Genomic DNA, 23,390 nt, shown 5'->3' with positions numbered 1-23,390 from the left:
CATGGTGATAGTGTTTAGAGTCAGTGCAGATCCACGTCACAACGGAAACTGAGTTTTCAGTATTGTCAGTAAGGCTCAGGTTACCAAACAATGCTTTAGGTCACGCCTTTTTCCAGAAGAATCATCTCTGGAGGTTTGCTTAAGTTTTGAATACAAAGATATACAGATAATATTTTGCTGTGGACATTTCATTATGTTACAGAGATCCTGTTGTATTTCCTCCTTCTTCCCTTTCTCCGTTTTTTTGGTTTTTTTTTAATTGCAACTGCAAATTGGAATTTTTTTTTACCTGAAATTTCACAATCTGTTATTTTTTTAATGCCGAATAGCATGAGAATCCCAAGAGTTCTGCCCAGCAGGTTGTTTTTTTTTTTTCATTTCTTTTCTTTCTGTCACACTGACTTCACAAATTTTTGGAAAGTTTAGCTTCAGTTTTAAGTCCTGAAGAGAAGATTTGTGACAGGAAGGGTAGACCCTACTGCAAGCGTAGAAAGAAATCTGAAAGTTACAAAGGGTTGTATGTTCTGTTCTCTTTTTGGCTTGAAATGTAATAGTTATCATTGATGATAAAATGGGAATAAATAAGTGTATGCCTTAAGTTTAAGCTCTGTTAAGTTTTTACAACAAAAAGCGTCAAGCCAGACAGCTATTTATTCCTGCTTCGGGGAAACCCTTTTTCATGAAAAGCTTTCATGGAAAAGTCAATGCACTTGCGCCTTAGCCGTGGCATAAACCCCTGCTCGGTGTGTTGATGCCGATGTGTTTGCTGTGGTGAGGGTTTTTTAAGGCACGGGTAAGAATTGCTGAGCAGAGAGACTAGACCTGCGACTTTGAATTTACGTTTCTGTAGTATTCAATTGAAATCTGAACTTCTGTTTTTGTTATGCATTATAGTTTTTAGCCTGTGGATGTTACTGCCTCAATAAGGAAAGAGGGGAAGCAGAGGAGATGAGTGGGTTTGCTGACGCTTAAATGTAAAACTTGAGCTCTTGATGAAATGGTGCAGCAAGCACCTTTGCAGAGGAGTTGAAAAATCAAAATTCCTTGATAAAATATGCATGGAGAATACTGGGCTGGAGCAAGACCTGATTACTGCTTTGCGAGTGGAGGTGTTTTCAGCCTCAAAACAGAGCAGAAAGCATCAGAGAGAAAGCATCCATTTCAGCGTCTGAGAAAGATATGAATGTATAAACTTTGTGCTTCAATATTCTTTTTGGGTCGGGTTGCCCAGGGGCTGGTCGCCGAACGACAGCAGCACTTTCTTTGACTCTGGGACTGTCGCTTACACTTTGTTGATAGATCAAAAACGTGTGATCGGAATGACTACTCTGGTAAGTCTTACAGTTCGGAATAAATGTCAACATCAAGGGCTATCTGTGCGCATCAGTGCAACCCAGGGCGCAGTACAGGCCTCGATGTAGTAGAAACTGCTAATAATTCAACACAGTAAGTGATCAGAAGTTACCCAACAGAAATGCTGTTGCCTTCTAGTTAGTGAAACCTTTATCAAAAGTGACTGTGTGAGAGAGAGAAAGGAATTGCCTTCTCCTCTATTGGCAATGGAGGATATAAACATAGGGCAAAGATTTAACTTTATAGTAAAAACGTTTTTGAAGTAAAAAAGGCATTGAAATAGCTATGAAATGTGTTAAGCAAATTCAGTCTTTAATAATGAGAGGAGGATTGTTTTGTATCTGTGTTTGTTTGGCAGTGTGGGATTGTTTGACATGCCCTGTAGCAAGGGACTGGGCTAGAGCCCAGAAGTTCACTTAAAAGAAAATAAGGCTTTTGTAAACTCCTGTAAAGGCCCTTGCTATTCCAGATTTTACTACTGCTTTTATTACAGTTTCTTTTAGACTTCCCTAGTTCATTCCTACAGCTTGACAGGAATACAGCGTAGTTCATGTCTGTCTGAAAACTAGTTGAGAAGAGCTGTCTAGAAAAGCCATCGTTGTCAAACGTGTATCATTAGTGTTATGTCAGCCCGTTTCCAAGCCTTGTCAATACAATTTCTGCCCTTTTGCTGACAACACTTATGCTCTAAAACAACAGCATAATGACTAGCTACTGTGCGGTGATGACTAAAAGTCCCCAAAGGAAAAGTTCTTCACTTTTATTAAACAGGGATGTTCACAGCTGGGATGGGGCCGGGGTGGGGGGTCATGTCTTGTCTTTGTTGGTTGAGGTTTTGTTTTTTTTTTTTTAAGATGGCAGATGTAATATAGATTTTTATGAAACTATTTTAAAAGCAGGTTTGTGTTGTAAAAGCACTAAAGAAAATGTATTCTCCACCAGGGCGTCTTAAGGAATTAGAGGTTCAAATGCAGACGTGTCATGACAGTATTTTAGGTCTTTGCATCTTTTTTTGTTGGAAGTATATATGTGTATTTCTTAGAAGGAGATAATATAAATTAAAAATTTAAAAATGGCAAGACCTTATCTTCTGCATTTTGTTTCATAGATCACCTAAAATATAACAGTCTACGCCTAAAATATAATAAACTAAACCAAAATGGTATGTTAGTTCACAACAAAACTTTAAATAAATAAATAAATAACCTCATAATTACACTGAGATTTCACTTCCTGAACTGGAAAATTGAATTGCAGGCTCATAGCTCCCTTGAGTGTTGGGAAAGAGAATAGCAGCTCTTAATAACGGAGCACTTTCTTGTGAGAGGTGGACGTTCATGTCATTACCATTTTTCTGGCAAATTTTCAACCTCCAGCAGCAAAAGTTTTCATTGATTGCCTCCTACTGGAAGGCAGTAATGATGCTGCTCTCTTTCTTTCACGAGCTGCAGGAATTGGAGAAAATGAGGGAAGCTAGATATATTAGATATGACTAAAACACAGCTCGGGCTGAGCTGTTTCCTGTGTCACTGCGTAAGGTCTAGCAGGCTAATTTTTACACGTCTGCACTAAATATAGAAAATAGGTTTTGCAATACAACAGTGGAGAATCCAAGGTAATAATCGATCAAGATGCTGTGAAGTCGTCCGCTCCCTAGAGGACGAGAAGGTGCCATGTGCCCCTTTTCTCTGAAAATCAGACCCCTCTTGCCGTGACGCGGGTAGAGGGCCCGCTGTTGTTGATCAAGAAAAATTAGACACTCCAATTATTATTCCACGCTGATACTGTTAACCATTTGGCCAAGGGTTACCTTTTTTTCATTGTTGCAAACCAGTGGTGGTGAGGGGGGAAAATAGCTATTTGTGAGAAATATTGGTACATATTTCACTTGAGTGTGTTTGGCCTATGAAGATGGCTTCGGCATAGGAAATAGCTGGGGGTGTTTGTGGTCAGTAGCATCGGAATTGCACTGAGCTGTCAGAAGGTGATCCCTGATGTCTGACTCCATCTAGTCATAATTGACAGGAAGACTCATGTTCATTCTGATGATGCAGAATCAAGTGCAGCTAGAGGAAAGGAGATGGGGAAACTTGAGCTTAAGTAGTAATGGAATGCAGGAGTTTGTGCATATACAAATATTTGTCATAAATCAGCAGTCAATTGTTTCGTTTTCATGACTGGGGATTGTGAAAATTTAGTATTTTATATTTATTAAGGAAGCAGCACAGTGATCTAAATCTGTATCTTAATGTAGAAAATGCATTGTGATACTGATGTCCTTTTGACTAAGGTAATGAATTTAAGCTTATTTGTCTTTATCTTTAAGGATCCTTTCATCTTATTAAGTATGCTGAACAGTTTCTACAGATAAGAGTGTCTTGTGATTTGGTTTTATTTCTTGTGAAATTGAAATGTATTTAGCTGTCAATACCTTGTTCTCCAAATCACTGCTATGATGTTTACCTTGCATATGAGCTCAGCACTGTTGAAGTGAATATATGTGAAAGCTAATTAAATTGTAACAAGAGTTTAGAGCACTCGTATGTCACTACATTATTAATTGAGGATTTTATGGTTTTGAGATTTACAGCTAGTGTGTCAGTTTTAGCACAGAACAGTGATACATACATCGCTGTATATATTCTCATTATCGCAATCTCTGCATATACGTAATACATAAACACATTCCAGAAGGCACATAGTGCACACAGAGGGTGAATAGAAAAACAGGTCTTTATTTTAAAAATTAGAAATAAAACAGCGGACTGAGTCCACCTTCTTGTCTAGGCATCTCTTGTCAGATAATGCACAGTAATTCCACTTGCCAGAAATATGAGCAACACGAATGAACCTCGAATGTTTTGGCTTGTCAGAGTTCACTGAAACTAGCGAAAGCAAAAGAAAATGACTCAAAAAAAGTGATAGAGTAGGGAGACCCAGTGGCTGCAGAGCCGGTCTACGACAGAGCTGGGTGGTTTTTGAAGATGATGTTGCAACATTTACACTCAAGTTTGCCTTTCTTCTTGATAATCTCATCCCTTTCTACAAACCTGTAGAAGGGAGGACCATTTAAAATGCAAAATGAAGCTTTGATTACTTGAATCTGTTATTTGTGTGTCCTCAGCAGTGCTAGGTTAGCCCCTAGCCCTATCCAGTTCCTGCTGGGGCGGGAATATATCGAGAGAAGGCATGTTATGAGCTACTATTATTCCAACTTACCTTTAAAAAAAATGATAAAAGTGGTACATAAGATTGTAGAAGATGTTTCCAGTGATGGGGAAGTACTTACAGCTGTCTCAGGAGAGTTGGTTCCTGCTTTCTGATGCTGAAAACTTTGTCTATCTCTGAAAATTGAGATACTATTTTTTAAAATTAATTTCTCTTAGTGTTCCTTTTGCTTTAGACAGATTCATCCTGAATAAGGTGCTATTTATTTACAGAAACATGATTTGCATTATCTCATGCAAAAATGAAAAAAATCATTGTTTAAAATATTTCCAATTAGCCTTCCATATTAAAGTTGGAAAAGGCTACGTAGTTTATGCATGGGGACACGGTTTGAGCCTGTCGTTAATCCTGTTTCTTTTATTGTTTGTGTAATTGTTAGATGCTTCTATAGATGCTACCTCAGGATCGGGTAATACAAGAAATAATGTCTTGACATTATGGATTTGTGGATCGATATTTCTTTTATGTTTACAGTTGTGGGCTTTATGATCCTGAAGATGGCTGCTGAGCTGAGCTGTATGGAGAGCCCCTTATACAGACAATGTGGTGTAACTGCCTCCTTTTGCTTCTGTATAAACAGTCTGAGTCACCTCCAGGTAGTCCTGATGGTTATCTAGCTGAACTATTTAAAGATAATAAAAGGTTGAAAATACAGCTCTGTGTGCGTATGCATGTGTATTTTCACAAATTCTTAATCCAACTAATATTTTTTTTTTTTTAGGATTTTATTTTAATCTTGATACTTTCATAACTAGGTACATACACACACTCTACCGGTGAAGATTTTTATCTGTCACGTGCTGTAAGGGAGTCCCAACAAACCCTGGAGCTTTGCGGCTTTTAGCACAGGCTCTCTGTGTGAGATCGTTTCTCTGATGCTTGTAAACTCAGGAGTAGTTGTGGAAGCAAAATACGGAGAGGTCGTTGGAAATACTGAAGTATGGAACACGATCAATCGTGTCTGTACAGAGCTGAATTGGAGTGGTATAAAAATGAAACATTATGTCATCTTCATTTTTTTTATGCTGCCTTATAAATACACTAAATTTGACCCAGATGTAAATAAATTCTATTAAGTATTTATTAATGTAATTTGTGCTGCAATTCCATAGTCAGTCAGTTTCCCTGTCTTACATTTCAGCTCTGTACTCCTGCAGAGCAAAATTATATCCAGTTATCCTCAAGCAATTAAACCGTACTTTAAAAAAGGAGCATGAGGAAAAACTTCTTTACGGTGAGGGTGACAGAGCACTGGAACAGGCTGCCCAGGGAGGTTGTGGAATCCCTTTCTCTGGAGACTTTCAAGACCCGCCTGGATACAGTCCTGAGTAACATGCTCTAGGCAATCCTGCTCTAGCAGGGGAGTTGGACTAGATGATCTCTAGAGGTCCCTTCCAACTCTGAAATTATGTGATTTAATCACATAAATAAGGAAGAGCGACAGAATCAGCATCTGAAGAATTTTCAGAAACCCCTGCACTCTCTTGCGGAAGCTTTCTGTGCACGTTAATTTCTATGAGGAATGGTTTAAGTTTTAGTAAACACGGGTATTTAGAAGAATGATGTGTCAAAAACGCCTTCTTGCTAAAGTAAAAATCCCAACAAACCATAAGAAAGCAAGAGAAAGGAAGCTTCCAGCATTTTTTTGCACTTGAAGTTAAAAAGTGAGTTTCTAAAAACTACCTAGAAGTACAGGCTGTGAAAGGAGAGTGGAGGCACAGGGCGGCCCTCACTCTGAACTGGGCGTCAGTGAAGCAGTGAGTAGAGCTGTAGTAGAAGCGTTGTCCCGTTCTCTGGTAGATACTGTGCTGTACAGATTTTCCATTCTTGAATTGAGACAAAAATGAAAACCTTGACAGTTACCACAAATCAAATTGAAATACTTTCTTTTTGACAAATTTAGGGTCTGTCTTTGATCTTGACGCTTTTAAAATTTATGTTCAAAATGCTTGATACAGGAAGCAAACTTTCTTTTTGTCTGATCCATCTTTCAGCTTTACCAGGTCTATCTTATTAATGTCTTGTGGAATTCGATCTCATTTTCCTAACTAGGTTAATACAGGTGATTGAGCTTTTTTTAATCTAGTATTTGTACCTACTTAATTTCTGTGTTTTCAGTCTAAATTCAGAGTTGTTTTCAATATAAGCATGGGAATCTGGTGAGGAAAATCACAAGAGAGGCAATTAACTTAAAGCAGACCAGTTTAACAGGTCTGGAATATATTCCAGCTAAGTATTGTTTCTGCTTACCATCACTTCGTAAGGACCTGTTCCCTCTGGAAGTATCATATTCTGTAAAACACGTGTATTTCACTGATACTGCTGCTATTGAAATTCATTCCGTCATTCTCTAACACTTGTGCTACATTTAAATGTACACAACAGGTGAAACTTAGCAATTATCCAGCCCCATAAAGTTTGAGCATACTTTCAGAAAATTCTGGTATGAAGCTCCACAGTGATCTTTTTCCTCAATCCACTCTATCCTGGGGTCCAGACAAGCAGCTTTATAGGAAAGAAATTAATTTCATTTTCCCTTCAGTACAGTTTCTTTATGTTCTCTGGTTCATATCACATCTGTTACAATTTCTGTAATGATCAGCTTAAAAATAACGCACCTAAAAATAAGTAACGTCATGCTGCTAAGCCGCTTTAATGGCTTGCTAGTTAATTAAGTGTCTGCCAGTTCTTCTATTTGTCATTGTTCTAGTGACTCTCGAATGCGCTGGGGGTTATACCTGGGCACTCATGCTGCAGCCTGAGCTCACTGAGCTGATGGCAGAATTTGACTGGACTTCTCTGGGTAAAACCAGGAGAAATTTCCAATAATTATGATTGTGCAAGAAGCAGTCTCCCCTGGGCAGTGGGTATATCCCCGGGAGGGCCGGGGAGGCTGGCGTAGGCGGGTGCCTGGCTGTGCAGGTGCGTAGCAGGAGCACAGCAGATCTGGGGTCCCTCCACCACCCCTGGGTGCTGTGTCCCTGTCTGGCACAGGCTGTCTCGTGCCGTGACCGCCTGGTCAGCCAGGGACCTCAGGGAGCGGTGATGAGTGAGCGGTGCTGCCCGGCACCAGGTCGTCCTCTGCCTGCCGTTTCTGACGCTGAAACTCTCACCCTGGCTTCAAAAAGGAACCTGTCAGCTGGTGCTCTGCGGGGAACCACAGGTACCAGCTGAGCTCCAGAGCCGTTCCTTGTTGACAGGGTCCCTTTCAGAGATGTTCAAATAGCTTTTCAGGGTGCTTTGTTTAAACCGTGGTGATGTTTTAACCAGGTGAATATTAGTTCTCTGAGTGGTTATCTCTGGTGATGCGCAGACAGGTCTATTGGAAATAGTTCATCTTCGGTGATTACCGTTTAAGTGAGTCCCAGTGCAATGATGGATAGCAATGATAGGAATTCTTCATTTACGAAGGAAAGGTTGGAGCGATTCACTGCGTAAGGTGGAGATTGTTCTCTGTGTTAAACTATCTCTGACTGAAGAGACGTTCATCTAATTGCTGGCAAAAACATCTTTATTCTTTTGGGATGGATCAGCCTCTGTTAAATGGTGGATATTGCCTTGAATACCTTGCAGTGTGTTCAGTCCACATAGTGTTTCCAGCTATGCTGTTTCATGCTACCTTTCCATTATGTGACTGTTTTTTCTAAATTACTGACTTTTTGGTTTATAAGGACGAGTTTATTTCTTAATTATATAGGGGCTAGAAGGGAATTAAGCGGGCAAGTCCTTTAATTTAAAAATACAAGTGCCTTGCTGCTCTTATTCTCTGATGAATCAAACATTGGCTATGTTAATATTAGTAATGGAACATAATGGCTACTCATCAAAAGTAAAGATAATTATTTCGGGAACACAAAACTAACCGTGCCAGATAAGTGCTTGTTGAAATCTGATGCTGTGCAACAAATGGGAGATTATTAACAGTAGACTCCCATGTTCATCTGTTGTGTTGTTAAATCCTCTATGTTACAATGATAGTGCTATCATTGCATTAAAAGCATACCCCTTTTCTTGGAGATGCACGACAGTTCTTGATTAAGGATTTTGATTGCATTGAGGTTCATTCTAGTCTCAACTAGAATGTCGTGTTGTCCTCCAAAATCTGGGGAGCTCTGACTAACTTGTGTGAGACATGGGTTATATAGGTGTGTATTACTGGCTGAATGAAAACCAACCCTCATTCCATTTCCATTTTGCTGATTATTTTTTTAAAATGTTTTCTTAAAAACACAACACAGTGCTTGTGTTTTTACAGCATGGTCACCCAGCAGGCACCATGAAATTTCCGAAGGTTTTCATTTAGTGGAAAAAAGCGTAACTTAAAACATGATCTGGTGAAAAGAAGCTGGAAGGTAGCAAACATTTAGGTTAGAGAAACGTTTTTTGGATGACATGAGTAATGAAACCCAAAATAACTTTAGAGAGATATGCTAGATTTCAGTTGTTAAATCAAGACCGGGCCTCTAGTTCAAATACATGGTGTAACTTAAACCAAGCAGTGGTCATTTAAGCTTGGGATTTTCACTCTGAGCTATGTAAGACACCTGCGTGCTTAGCTTGGGGCAGGTGGTTTGGCTTGGTGGTGGGCCTTGAGTTTGAACAGTGCCCTGCTTTCGCTGTTTCTGTGGGTTTAGCTCTTAGGTTCTCAATTCCAGGCTCAGGAGCGAGCTGGTTGCTGTGTTTCGCTGACCGGCCGTTCTCTGGCTGCTACAACCTGCACCGGCTTCTCTTTAGAAGAGGGTGTTGTGGATGGGGCCTGTGCCTTGTGGACCAGAGTGAGAGGATGCTTCTGAGCAGTGGCCCCGCCGTGTGCTGGTTGTCCTCTCTTCTCACCATCTCCTGTGTACTTTGAGACTCTGCAAGTCATCTGCATGGACCTGAGGTGGTTTCCAAGTTATCAAAGTGCATCTTTCCCAGAGCAAATCTTGTGACTGGGATAATTTGCTTCAGAACATATTTTCTGAAGTCTGCGATTTTTACCGTGAAAGACGGTTGCAAACGCTGTTTGGGAGACTTTCACAGTGAGGTCTTCCTCTTCACTCATAAAAAAAAAATTCACACCACTTGGTTTTCTGACTAAAAAGTTAAATTATGTTTCTCCTCGCCATGGCTGATGGTTGCTATAACCGGTTTAATAGTGTATGTGACGAGTAGTCCACCAATGCTGTTCAAATCTATAGTGGTAAGCGTAAAAAGCACTAAAAACATAGGAAGTTTTCTACAAGAAGTTTTGTACTAAAAAGGCAATTTGTATCAAAAAAGGCATTATTTACCTAATCATTCGTGACTGAAAAAAGCTGCATGAAAAATTGCCTTATTTCAAAAGGCGATCATGAAGGCTTCAAAGTATATATAATCTCATTTCTCCACTCTCATTTTATCTGCTTTCTCTCCCTGAACTGGAAAACTGCTGTCATAACTGTATCTATTTCCTGTAGGAGCTATTAGTCAGTAGCATTACATCCGCTTAAACGTGATCACTTTTCTCTTCTGTATGTTACTGATACTCTATTATCACATAATATTGCTCATCCATCAGAGGCTGACGTGTTTTCTGCACTGATTGTAGAATAGAAGAGAGCTGAAGCATCCTCTAAAAAAAAAATAATTCAGAGATTACAAAATATTCCAATAACTCAGTCTCTTTCTTTCTCACATATATTATGTTACTCATGTATATTACACAACACAGCCTTCTCGTGGTGTATTTCAAGGTTGTAACATGAAATATTTCTTTGCTTTTAATTCCTAAGCAAAAGCACTTTAACCACCAGTTTTGAGTGTAACCATCTCAATTCCTCTTTATTTAAATGGCAGATTCAATAAAAACTCCATCTGGCTTCCATAGGAAGCTTGCACAAGTCCTTGAAAATTGATTTTTATTTTTTTTCAGGACACAAGGAACTGTGGCCAGGATTAGAACCTCTTCCTCCTGCAGCATACTTGCCAGATGGCAAGTTTATTGAATCTGGTTTTAACTTACTAGGGCTTAAAGGAATGAACACAGCTTAGAGAAGTGGGTGCTGCGTTTCTACTTCAAAGGTCTCCTTCAAAATCAGCCTCCAAAGATTGATATGCAGAGTGTGGTTGTGACCTGGGCAGCGTGTTGCCTACCTCTCATCTCTTTCAGTGCTTGAAATGGAGTTACAGTGGCGCAAACCACTTTACAAAATCCTAGTAATTTCAAGATCAGCAGCACTGGGTGAATCTTGTTACATGGCTAAATTAAATTTTTTTATATATATATATTTTTTTTATTATTATTTTTTTTAGATTTTACCATCTAAGTTTCTACAGTGTTGTAAAGCCTCTTCACTTGAAGTACTTGTTTTCTAAGTAAAACATGAACGTACTTCAGATCCACTGGTGTCACTTAAAACTGTTCTTAGGTATTGCCCTTACTATAGAAGTATGCGCACTTTTGATGGACAGAATTTAGTTTCATCAGCTTTTGGGTTTGAATCAGGTAGTAAAAGATCTTGCTTCTACTTAAATTTCTTACAGCAGCTGTTCATAATTTCTTCAAGTGGCTTTATATTTGTGAAAAATATTTCTTGTTAATTAGTGGTACAAGTTCGGAATTATTTTATGAAGGAGGAGTCCTCTCTTTTCAAAATACAAAGCATTGGTTTGCATTTCTGTTATCTACAGAGAAATCAAATTTTTATGTTACAGGATTTTCCCCCCCTTTTTTCTGAGAATGGAGAAGACTGCTCCTGTGAACTCATGCCAAAGAATTTCAGAGAGTCCGCAGCTTCAATACTAACTTTTTCCTTCAAATGCAGAGCGGTCAGGATGCTGACGTCTGCTGAGGTGTAGTTGCATGTGAAGTTTCGGACATTTAAGTGGCAATGTCAGTCGTAATCATTCATGTGCTTTGTTAAACGCGACTGTACATGCTGGCATGTATGTAGTGTGGGCCCAGCTTTGTAGAGCAAAGCATATAAAGATTAACACGCTTGCTTAAGCTGAGGAAATAAATAATTACAACTCAAAATGCTCCATTTTTCCCTTTTCTTTTCAGTTTAACACTATACACATCCACACTGTTTATGTATACTCTACTTCCCATATACTCCTTTTACTGGAGGTGATTTCATGTCTCTGCTGTGGTGCCAGAGTTCTTGCACCGTGTGATGTGTTTGTGACGCTGAGCACACAGCACCCCTTGCATTAGAACTGTTCACTCCGGTCTTAGAAATAAGGAAATTAGTAAAATATTCCTCTGTCTCATTGCTAATGTTGTATAGGCCTCATTTATAAGCATCAGTGGGTTAAAAGCCATTTTTTTTTTTTTTTTTAGTCTTGAGCAGTGAATTTTCAGTGTTGAATTTCTCGTGAGGAAGTTTTCATAATTCTAGAATCAGGATTTTATAGAAAATACTTCAAGGAAATCTACTTGGCTGCACGGGGACTGGACTTGCTATTTGGATATCACCCTCTTGTTAACGAACCTGTTTGTTAGGACTTCTAGCGGTGCATATTCACCAGGTTTTCCTGCACTTCAAAAAGGACAGATAGAAGAACTGGAAAAATATTTGAAATTTATTATGAATGTTCAGGAATCTAACGTGCAAAAAAGATGGTGATAGCACCAGAATCAGAAGTAATAATTTTTTTCCAGACAGGGGATGTCAGGAGTTAATGCTTGTCTAAACCTCAAAAAGATTATTGTTGGCTTCCCTTTGAATGAATTACTTTGGAGCAAATTCACCTACTATATTACTTTACCACTTTATTCACATATTGCAAAGTATATGTAGAAAAAATAATGGGCCTCTGTAAATCTCATGGATATAATTGCATCCAGGAATACTGATGATGTCGTGAATCATTGCAAGGTACAGTGGTTTCTGTGGTATTTCCAAATGAAATTAGAGGTCTCTTGTTTACAGTTTGTTTGTGGTCCTCTCCATTCAGTAGAACAGTGTATGGATCCAATAGTAATAAAAAATAAACACGTGCTACAGCCTGATGCTATTTTGAAGATGTTTTGGCATTATATCCCTAATTTTACTGCTGTATTACCCTCCTTTCCAGTTGTATCTGGCTTGATTTAAGCTAAAATAGTCTTGTATTAGTGACACATGGAAATTGTTATTATTTTCATTTGTTCAGCAGATGCATGAGCCTTTTATATGCCTCACTCTTTATCAGATCAGATTAAATGATGCAAAATTCTGCAGTATGGAGTAAGTATCGACTGTCAGTGCAGGTGAAGTACAAGAGTGACAGAGTATTTCAGTGCGCGTGAGTGCAATGAGCGTCGCTTTGTACCTTCCTTGCTTGTCAAGCATTTCACTCTGATCGTATTTGCAAGCAGTAGAATTGGAAGGGAAGCATTGGAAAGGGGTAGAGAGGCCATTGCGAAGTGACCTGGTGAGATGAGATCAGCTGAAGACACAGGCATCAGGGGGCGGTTGAGCCCTACTAATGTACATGTCTGCAATGCCAGAGCAGGGAAGAAGATCGGAGAAGAGCAATGAGTCAGTCGCAGTCATTGTATTAAAAATAAATGTACATTTCCCTCCCCGCTTCAGGCAAGTCAGTTCTCAGCTTTCCCATCTGTGATATTTAAAATACTTATAAGACTTTTATGTGAATTCTATTTAAACAGCTCCCAATTTCTTTACCGAAAGTATCATGCTGGCCTGTTTAGAAAGGGAGGGAGCCACAAAAAGACTCATATGTGAGAGAGGTTTTACAGAGTCAGAAGAAAAGTGTGCGAGCCATTGATACATTTCTGTGTTTTCTCTCAACAGAGAGCATGTTTAGGCTTTTAAAGTGTGTGATTTCCTCAAAGGCTTTTTCCTTCTTTGAATATCATCTGTGAGACAATGGAATTACAGCTGAGAGCTCCAGATATGAACTTAAGTAAAATTCAGCCAGTGGAGCTTCATTAAGCGTTCTGCTTAAACTGGGCCATGTTTACATCAAAGCAGTTTTGCTTTCAAAAAGCAGATGATTTTGTAACTTGAACATAAGCTATAGGCCAAATTTTTGGTGGCCATGTCCTGGCTTGAGTGCAGTAAAACTATATTTATTTACACCAGATGAGCATCTGCCTTTTCCCACACCTTTTTAAATGCTTCTTTAATCCTTAGAGAATGAAGCCTTTGGTTCTTTGGAAATGTGTCTCTTAAGAAAATGCCAGTGCAAACATCATTTAACTGGGAGCAACTCTCCTCTTGTGTGCCTTCCTTTGCAGCTGCCTTTGGTCTCTACTCCCCCAGGAAAGAGTACTTTGAGAACGTCTACATTGATCAGCCAGCAGGTACGCCGCTCCTGCGCATCCACGCCTTGAGGGATTCACACGGGGAAGTGGCCCGCTTTCATCTGTGCCAGAATCTCATCATTTCTCGAGTAAGACACCTTGAAAATCACTGGTTTCAAATCAGAGAAAAAACAGGACTTCTCTACCTCAGCAAAAGCCTGGATAGAGAGGACTTTAACATGCTGTGTAAGTATGAGAAGACTAGCTTTTCTTGTTGAAGTATCTGTTGTTAAAATACATTCAGGTCATGAGATTTATCCATCAGTATATGAGCATCAAATTTAGAAAATACACATCTGCCCTTTTAAAAAGAGGAACCAGACGCAATGAAACCCACAGCAAATGCAGGGAACCGTGTGCCAAAGCAAACACTGCCCTGGGACAGATCCAGTTGCTCACACCGTGCACTCCAATGCAGTGGGAAAGTTGCATTACTTGAAATGTTTTTTCCGCATTTTGCAGCTGTATAATTCACAGCTTTACATTGAGATTTGCAGTTTGTTCATCTACTAATGCAAATTAAGACAATTCTACTGTGTTAATGCTGGGCGCTTAGTGCCCAGACCAATGCACTTAGATTAGTTCAAACTCTTATCTAAATGGTCCTCAGACTCTGGTAACGTGGATTCACAAAGTACATTCATGTGTAACACCAAACAGCTCTTGGAAGAAATGGTTAAGTATACCTTCCTCCCTCTCGTGAGATTTGGCTTTGTTAGAGAAGCTTACTATTGAACTACAGAAATGAATTATCTCAGTTTTTTCCCCTTCTTTTATGCTCTAGCAGTAAATTGGTTTTGGTGATTTTGATCTATGAGGAAATTAGGTATCATTAGATGGTGGAGGAGGAAATGGGTGAGGAGTTAATGGCATACCGCTGTGATCAGTTACAGAAATTCTGCTTTTGGAGAGAGAGCCTGTAGTAACTGCCTTGAGTTTGTAAGAGCCATATATCAACACTACCCTTTGACTTGGGTGCCTTGATGTTTAAATGTTCAGCTTCAGACACTTACTGCTTTATTTTTTAAGTGCTGAGTGCTTGATATCTCACCCATTTTTGCTGCATTTTTGGTACTCACTGTTCATGAATATCAGATAGCTCTTTGTAACTGAACAAAGGAAGAATAGCTATCCAGAACTTGAGAGTCTTGTTTTGTTCATGTGGATCAAAGTGACCTAGAGCATCTTTTCAAGCGAGTTAGATCTGTTGCTATCATTCTGTCTGTAGTCAAAGCAAGGTAATCAAAATAATGAAGGCTTGAGGCTATATTAGTAGATGCCACAGGTTGATTTTAACTTCTATGTTATCTTTTGACCAGCTCTTCATATTTCAAAATGATGAAGCAATTTGTCTGCTAAGCATAAACAGTTTGGGCATATCCTCAACTGGTACAAACTATCAGAACACTGTGACTCGAATGAGTTAGCAGTTGTTGTGCGACTGTCCTGAATATTTATTGCCATTTTGCACATTCATTTTCCCTGCTGCCTCCCCACTCTGCTCTAGTCCCTCCAGAAAACAGTCCTATCAAAAAGCTGATTACTGATAGTGACCTGTTTTATGTCAGTGTATTAGCGACACAACGCCAATACTGCTCTGTGAGGTTCTGCGATATAAAATTGGTGGTATCACACACTGCGAAGTATTTTGTCTTACTGGGGTTGTTGAGATTAAGATTTAAAGTCTTCCAACCAGCAGATGACGGGTTCAGGAATTGTTTTATTACATAATAGGACTGTGGTTGTTTGTGGAATAATGGACTAGAGCACAAAACAGGTAAAAGAAATGTCTTCTGTAAAATATTTCTTCTGGTATTGTTTTTTTGAAGCTGTAGGAAACTGGATGCCATTACCAAAGGTGAGGCTGCATGTCTTCCTTTCATCTCACCCTTTCCAAGAGAAGGAATGTGACTCTGCTACGTGCCCCAAGTGCCCCACGATTTTCCTCTCCTTGATCAATGCTACTGCACCGGCTTGCAGTTCCCTGACAGCAAGGCAGCTTTGCTTCACAGAAATGGATCTCTCCTTTCACATCAAGGAGAATAAACCACCTGGCACATTTCATCAGCTCCAGTTACCCTCAGTTCATCATCTGTGTCAGAATCTCAGCATTTCCTACAAACTGCTGGCAGGTAAAACTGGAACTGAGCCACTCACGTAGCAGCAATAGATGTAAGCAGCTGCACTGTTAAGATCTCTTTTGTAGTAGATCCTCTAGATTGATTCCATAAAGGAAATTCCATTGCAAATGTGAACTGACCCTGAAGATTTTGCCTTTAAGATATGCAGAGAGGATGGTAAGGAGGACTATCTCCTTCCCCAAGGAAAAAAGATTGGTTTTAGAAGTTTGCACCTGCTAAGAGCAGATTTGGAATATCCTGAGCTTTAAATTGTGCTTCTTCTAGACTGTAGGATCTTGGCATCTATTCCGTGTTTTCTGCTTACCCTAAATAGCCCCACAATTTCCTTCTGTTTCACTTCTGAGCCCGCCTTTTATCATGCAATCATGATGTCCAAATGGATTTACTGGATTGCAAGGGTATTAAAGAAGAAAGCTACCAGAGTCCTACAATGGGAAGTGACTGTCCCTATTTATACTGTGGCTATGTTTTTCAGCTGAAGGTATGCCCTTTCGATACAATGAGAACACCACCGGCGTGAGTGTGACGCAGCGCCTAGATCGAGAAGAGAGAGAGAGATACGAGCTGATTGCCAAATGCACCGTGAGAGAGGGCCTCAGGGAAATGCAGGTTGAGGTGCCCTTCCTGGTGAACGTGTTAGACGAAGATGACTCTCCTCCCTTCCTTCCCAATGGTACTGACACTGCAGATGCTGTCGTGGAGTTCAACAGGAAAGAGGTTAGTGTTCTCCTTTATCTAGTCCCTGAAGTGGGAGCGCAGTGGTGGGAGGCATGACGATTGGGAAATGCCATGCTCTGGGCAATGGATCTCAGCATCAAGCACGTGATCACACCGTGCTCTTCAGATCTGTGATTGTAAAACGACAAGTCTGTAGAGTTCTTCTCCCCTGAGTTATATTTCATTCAGATCCCAACATAGGAAGAGTTTGGGTCAGGATTTAAACAGTGTAAAGACGCATTAGCAGTTCCTGAGGTGTGGATGGACCATTGCTAGGACTCTGGCCAGGATCGCTGTATCTCCCCATACTGAGCTCTGCCCTGTATTTGTTACAGGGGTTGCTTCTTCTCCCAGGTGACTAAAATTGACAGTTGTTACAACAGGTGTATGTGTGTGTCCTTCACATATATGCAAAGCCATATAAGATATCAAAACTACATTCAGAACATTTATGAGGATGCTGTACCAGTTAACAGAAAGGCAGGAGGAGTGGCTGGCTGTTGCAGACAAACATGGCACTTGCAAAGTTTCCAGTGTTAGGTTGTTAAGTGAGAGCTCCGGGATCTTGCTTTGATGTTGCCCTCCCACTTTTCCCATACCACCCCAAAACAATCTTTCAAGAGGCCCAAACCCCTTTTGTATCTGTCCCCTGCACGCGTACAGCCGTTGCCACGGTAGGGAAGTACACAGGTGGGCTCTTCGGCTCTTCCCACCGGAGCCTTTATAAGTCAGTGGTATAGAGACGGCACTTCTTTTGGGGCCTACATGATGCATTTTTTGTGAGAGGACTTCTGTTTCACAACAGCAGCATTTTTTTTTTGCAGCCAAATTTCCCTTCGAAATATATTTTGCTCGTTTGTGTCTTGAAGGGAAAAGAATTATTTTGGGAGTTTGCTGCCACCTCTCGACTAGAGCAAGTGTTGACAAGACACCTACGAACACACCACATTTGCCTGGTCATAAGCTAATTCCTTTTAACTTTGGAAAATTTTGAAACTTGGGAGTTTGAATTAGCTCTGGATGATAGAAAGTGAAGGTCTCATAAAACTGTTTTATAAAGTAAAATATTCTCTTTGAAATTACGTGCCTGCAAAGCGTCCGGAACATCGTGATTTTCACTGTCATTTTGCAGTGGGGAAAGAAAAGCATTATATTTGGAAACTTTCAGTCTTTTCTAGTAACTAATCGAACTTGAAATAGCGGAATTGCTAATAAAAATTTTAAAGGCCTTGTGGCTTCAGTGTCCAGGTAGACTAAGCAGAAGCCAGCCAACCCAGGACACTTTTGTCACTTCAGGAATGAGTTTGACCTGTCTGAATGTATTGCCTTGTCTTTTAAGCATACATATTATCTGCTTTCTTAGTAGTATGGTAGAATAACATAGATTTTTATTTTTTTTAAAAGGAAAACAAAAACCAAAGAAAAAATCAGCTGTGCACGTGCACTCGTTTCCTGCCTCAAAAGTTTAGCGCTGCATTTAGACATAGACTCAAATGATTTCATGATGAGTTCTTTTTCACTGTGTCATGTTCTTTTGAGCTTCTAACTCAGATCCAAATAGGTGTGAAATATAGGTGACCTGAAGTTTAAAATGAATGTAAATGAAAGTGGGCTTGAGTGAAAGTTGTAAGGTTTTATTTGATGCATATTTCAATCTCCTAACTTGTATCAGGGGAAGAAAGCTTCAAGGTCATTCGGCAATGCCATTTGTTATTTCCTTCTAGGGAACTGTCCTTGCAGCGCTAACTGTATATGATGCAGACACCACACCTGTTTATCCCCCTGAAAGCAGAAAGAAATACACAGGAACCATCATTACCGACGATCCCTGGATAAGTGAAACATTTCGAGTAGAGCACGTCTTCGATGAAATCCACTTCAGCCCAAATGGCAGCCAAGTGAGGGGAACTCGGCATGAGTACAGTAAGCTCTCTTTCTTCAAATAAAGGAGAAGTTGCTTGTTAGTAATTGACCAATAAGCTCTTGAACTTTTTGAAGCATTTGGTAAATATTGAGCCAAAGCAAGCTGAGAAATTTCAAGTTAAGCAAATGCCACGTTTTAAACAGGTATGGAAAACATGGAGTTTGTTTATCTCTGGGATAAGGGAGTGTACGGGATGATGTCGTGTATATTACTGGGCGAGAGGTCCTGACTTTAGGATTCTCAGCATGGCAGTTAGAAAGGAAGAGGGCCTCTACAAACATCTTGAATGGCACAGAGCGTAACTCCATAGGAGCATACTTTCATATTTAATTTACCTTCTGTTTACTGTTAGGATTTAACTTTGATATGTATGATTTTGATATAATTTTGTTGGGATTGCAGTATCAAAATATACATTTGCAGATGATGCGGGTCGGTAACAGACTAATCTTTTCTTTCGTAGAACTGGTGCTGAATAAAAACATTTCAGTCACAGAGCATCGTTCCTTCCAGTTGGATGTTTTGGTGAATGACACAGAATTTCATGGCCCAGAAAGATCGGTGATGCTTCATTTCAATGTCTCCATCCTCCCTGTCAGCATTCAGTTTCCAAACATGACTTACCAGTTCACAGTGAACAGAAATGCTGAACGTTTTGCACAAGTAAGAACTGTGTTAATTACTCTCACTCTGTGTTAGAGGTGGAGCTTAGTAGACGGATCACTGGGGCGAGATGTGTTAAAGCATTGGTTGTGGCTGTTTTAAGTAGTATCAATGAAAAATCTCCTATCAATATGACTGTTGCTGGGTGCAGTAGATAGCAGGCAGACTGGACACTAGCTCTCCCATCACATCAGAGCAGAAGAGGGGCTACACATTATATTACATTGTATTAATACACATTATATACACATTGTATTAATAGAGAGAAATAGAGACAGAAGGCCTTGCAACCATGAGTGGCTTAGGCATAAATAACTGGAAAAATATCAAAGGCGAAAAACAAAATTTGTCCCAGCTCTACGTATTCCAGTATGTTAATGGCTTTTCTCCTGATAATGGCTAGTTAGTAATTAATGTGCTTCCTAATTTAACCCTCATTTTAGCTTAATCACTACTATTGCCATTAATAATGCCTTCCAGAAACACTTCTGAACAGACTGACATTAATCAGGTGAAAATTACAATGTAATACCTATGGAACATGTACATTAATAAGGAACTGGTTCAATATAATTAATGTTATGAAAATTAATATTAAAAACATCAGTGATGATCCATTTGGGGGGAGCTGCTGGAAAGTATACCTCATAACTAAATAAAGCTATAAAACTGCGGCTGTACTTGTAGCAGAGAGGAGGATTGAGACTAAAATATGATCATCCCAATTGCAGAGAAAACCAATTCATTAGAAGACTTCTAAGGAAGTATTCAGTTTTATTAATCTTTAAGCCCCTAGCTAATTGTAAAAAGAAAGAAAAACGAAAGTTAGATATATTGTGTGTTCTTATATTTTATCTGATGAAATGCACTATGGCTTGATAGCTCTTCAGAGTATGGAACAGGCTTTACGCGACCAATAAAAATGCTACTGCTTAGTCAAAGGACATTTTCCTCATAGTCTGCACTGAATATCCTAAATAAGAAAAAGATACCAAGTTGTGCTCACACAGCGGGCTCTCTACAAAAAGCTACTTTTTTATGACATTTTGTGATGCCTTGGTGCTGCAACTTTTGAAATTGCAGTCCATTAGAAACTTCATATTCTGTACTTTTTGTGCAGATCACAGTATTTTTGATGTTAGGTTTGGGTTTTTCGTAGCATCAGATTGTGAAAGCTTTATTCTCAGCAGTGTGGAAAAACTCTTGCCTGGAGATAGGATGAAATCAGTGGGTTTCCCCCTGAAAGAAATAACAGCATAGATGTGTAAGATACTCATAGTCTAGCTCTTAGCATCTAGAAATGGGCCCCAACTGTACGTATGCCAGAACATAACTGTGATTTTAAAAAGTGTGGAAACTTAACTGTTACTTGTGAATGAATATATATGAATGAATTGATTTTTATGTGTGTGTGTGTATATATATATATTACATATAGGTGCATACAATAATCTTATGAATTAATTAATTCCAAATTAAATTTGGTTAAACCATGTTTATCTGTGCATACCCTTGATTGCCTGGACACATTTGTTTGAAGTTTGGGAGTATATAGTTATCTAGTTCCAGAATGCAAAACCAAAAAGGAAACAAATAAAAAACCAGTTAACTTTTAAAGCTGCTGGTTTTGCATGTTGTCAGGACAGTCAAACGTCTGAAAGGGAATATTAGGGTTTCTGGAAACAATGGTGCTTCCCAGTAACTCTGCAGTTTCACTGGGTGGCAGCAGTAGCAGCAAAAACTGTTTCTGGCAAGACGGAGTCCAAGTCTGTGGGAAGAGATCTCTCTTTGTGCAGCCTAAGCACAAATTCATAAAGAGATTTTGTTCTGATTCCTGACCAGCAAAATGCAAAACTCATCCTGGCTCTGGAGATGGTCTCGATCAGCTACTGTCATCCACTTATTTCTGAGGCTGGGTTTGAATTTACAGTGGGCTTGGGTTGGAGCGCAAGTCGATGGAAGCAGCTTAGTCCTCAGCACTTCACATTATTAAAGTCGTCTGCGTAATTAGCCGTGATGTGCCAGAGCAGTGAGGAAAAGTACTGGGCCAAATCAATATGAAGGCTGAACTGTCTCTTGCCCTAAGGAAAACACAAGAGCGTGAAGAAATGATTAACTGCTGGGCTGATGCCATTTGTCTATTTGAGCAGCTAAATGAATTGAATAACAGAAGCATGGCCTTGACGGTACAGGCTTGCCCAGTGGCATTTAACTTATCAAAGGACTTAAAGCTCTATTGACATTTACTGAGACAAATGATGAATAACATCAGCTGAGATTTTTAGAGAGGTTGTATGTCCAAAAGTCCCTGAAATTCAGTGAAGAGGAACATTATCATTATCCTTATCCGGACTTTATTAAACTCTGGAGCTCAAAAGATGGATTTTTCCGTTCCTATTTCTGATAATGGTATTTCTGTGTTAACTATTGTGTGTCTTGCCAGTGCACCTTTGTAGGTTCCTCCCCTGTATGTTGATGTCAGTCCTGATTACCAGGCTCTTTTTCACCCTCCTCATGAGAAAGAGGAACTGGCTGCTTCTACCTCCTTCCCCTGGGGCTGTGCTCTGCTGCATCGGAAAGCTGTGCTGACTGCAGGACCTGCGGTGCAGGGCAAAGTGACAAGCTTGGGCTTTACCTAGTGGAAGCAGGCAAAAAGAGAAAGCCCATCTTTCTCATAGAAACTTCTTGAGGGGCGCATTTTTAGTTTCTACTCAAATTATACAGAGAAGGCAACACTGGCCCGTGCACTACTCTAAGGATAATCTGCTCTTCAGGCACCTGGAATTTATGGGGTCTTCTCCATCCCCTTTGCAGAAAATTTCTGTTGATCAAAAAGGTGCCTGGAAAAAGCAGTTATGACAGAGTAGGCAGAAAGGACAGTTTAGTCTATATAAAGGTTCATGCCATAGAACATCATTGTGTTCCCCTACTGCCTCAAAGAAACACCCTCTAAGCAGTTGCAAAACACTGCCAGTTGCAATGCAGCACCAAAGCTAAGATGATGTGGTTCTGGAAGGGATCTGTGTAGACCTTGCGTCTAGACAGTTTATGAACAGTTGAAGTCTTTTCTTGACTTCCTTTTCTTCCAGCCAGTCCCAGCATGCTGTGTGGAGGAGACAGCATGGAAGAAATGGACTAGTTTCTGATTGCTATAATAGTCTTTGTATGTTATCCTGCCACCCAAAAACCCACAAAAAAACCCAGCCCATGGTGCCAAGTGACCAGTTCGTGATGTGAATGGGAGTAAGTTAGGTGACGTGGGACTATCTTATGACAAAGTATGCTTCTAGGACTGCAAAAGCTTCCTCTATGACTTTAGATAGTCCAGGTTCATAGGAAGAGGTCTTAGTACAAAAACTTTTTTTCTGTTTTTTAATGTTCTTATTAAAGAATGCTAAAACCAAGATGTGCAGATATGCTTTTACCAGCAGTGGTGTTACTTGAAAACACATCTTAACTGCAGCATTTGAAAAGAATCCGTCACCAAGTTCCCTTAAATAACACCCCACCCTTCACATTGTGGTTTTCCCTGCAAGGAAAGCCAATGCCTCTGGACCTGATCCGAATCCCACTCTTGTAAATGGAAAAACCAAAGTGAGCTTTGGATCAGTTCCTATAGGAGCTGGACAGGAGACGGGGCTTTACATTCCCATGTTCCTTAGATAAACTGTTTCACACTGAAGAGTGCTCTAGCATAGATATTCTGGCAGGCAGAAGTTCAAATATGGCAAACCAACATATTTTAATTTTTACATAAAAACGTTCAAAAAATTGCAAATGGGAAACAATGAGGTTCTTATTCCTTTTAATGCTTTTGGACAACTTTGCTGGCCAGAAACATTTCAACTGTAATAGTAGGAAAATTATGTATTAGCAATTTCTATTTCTATCTTTTTTGAAAAGAGTCTCAGCTTTGTTCACATTGAGCTGTTTGCTTTCTCAAGCAAAACCAAAGTTTTTCTCACTGGGACAGAGCAGGGACTGAACTCAGACTTTACGAAATCACAGGGTCTTGTTCTCACTGAACACTGCTGACCATCAGCAGTAGGCACCAAATATCGCTGAGTCTCTGGGTCAAGGCTTTTTGTAT

General features: G+C 39.8%; 1 protein-coding gene across 1 annotated transcript in view; it reads left to right on the top strand.

Annotated features, from left to right (window-relative positions):
* Window positions 1-23,390, top strand: part of RET (ret proto-oncogene) — an 85,073-nt gene that overhangs the window by 31,817 nt on the left and 29,866 nt on the right. Inside the window, exons 2-6 of the mRNA XM_074590388.1 lie at window positions 13,790-14,041; window positions 15,685-15,987; window positions 16,472-16,713; window positions 18,438-18,636; window positions 19,101-19,300. Coding sequence (XP_074446489.1) covers window positions 13,790-14,041; window positions 15,685-15,987; window positions 16,472-16,713; window positions 18,438-18,636; window positions 19,101-19,300 — 1,196 coding nt within the window. The remainder of the gene's footprint in view (window positions 1-13,789; window positions 14,042-15,684; window positions 15,988-16,471; window positions 16,714-18,437; window positions 18,637-19,100; window positions 19,301-23,390) is intronic.

The sequence above is a fragment of the Larus michahellis genome, chromosome 6, assembly GCF_964199755.1.
Source record: "Larus michahellis chromosome 6, bLarMic1.1, whole genome shotgun sequence".
NCBI lineage: Eukaryota > Metazoa > Chordata > Aves > Charadriiformes > Laridae > Larus > Larus michahellis.
Note: the sequence above shows the minus strand (reverse complement) of the source record. Positions and strands in the feature narration are given on the sequence as shown.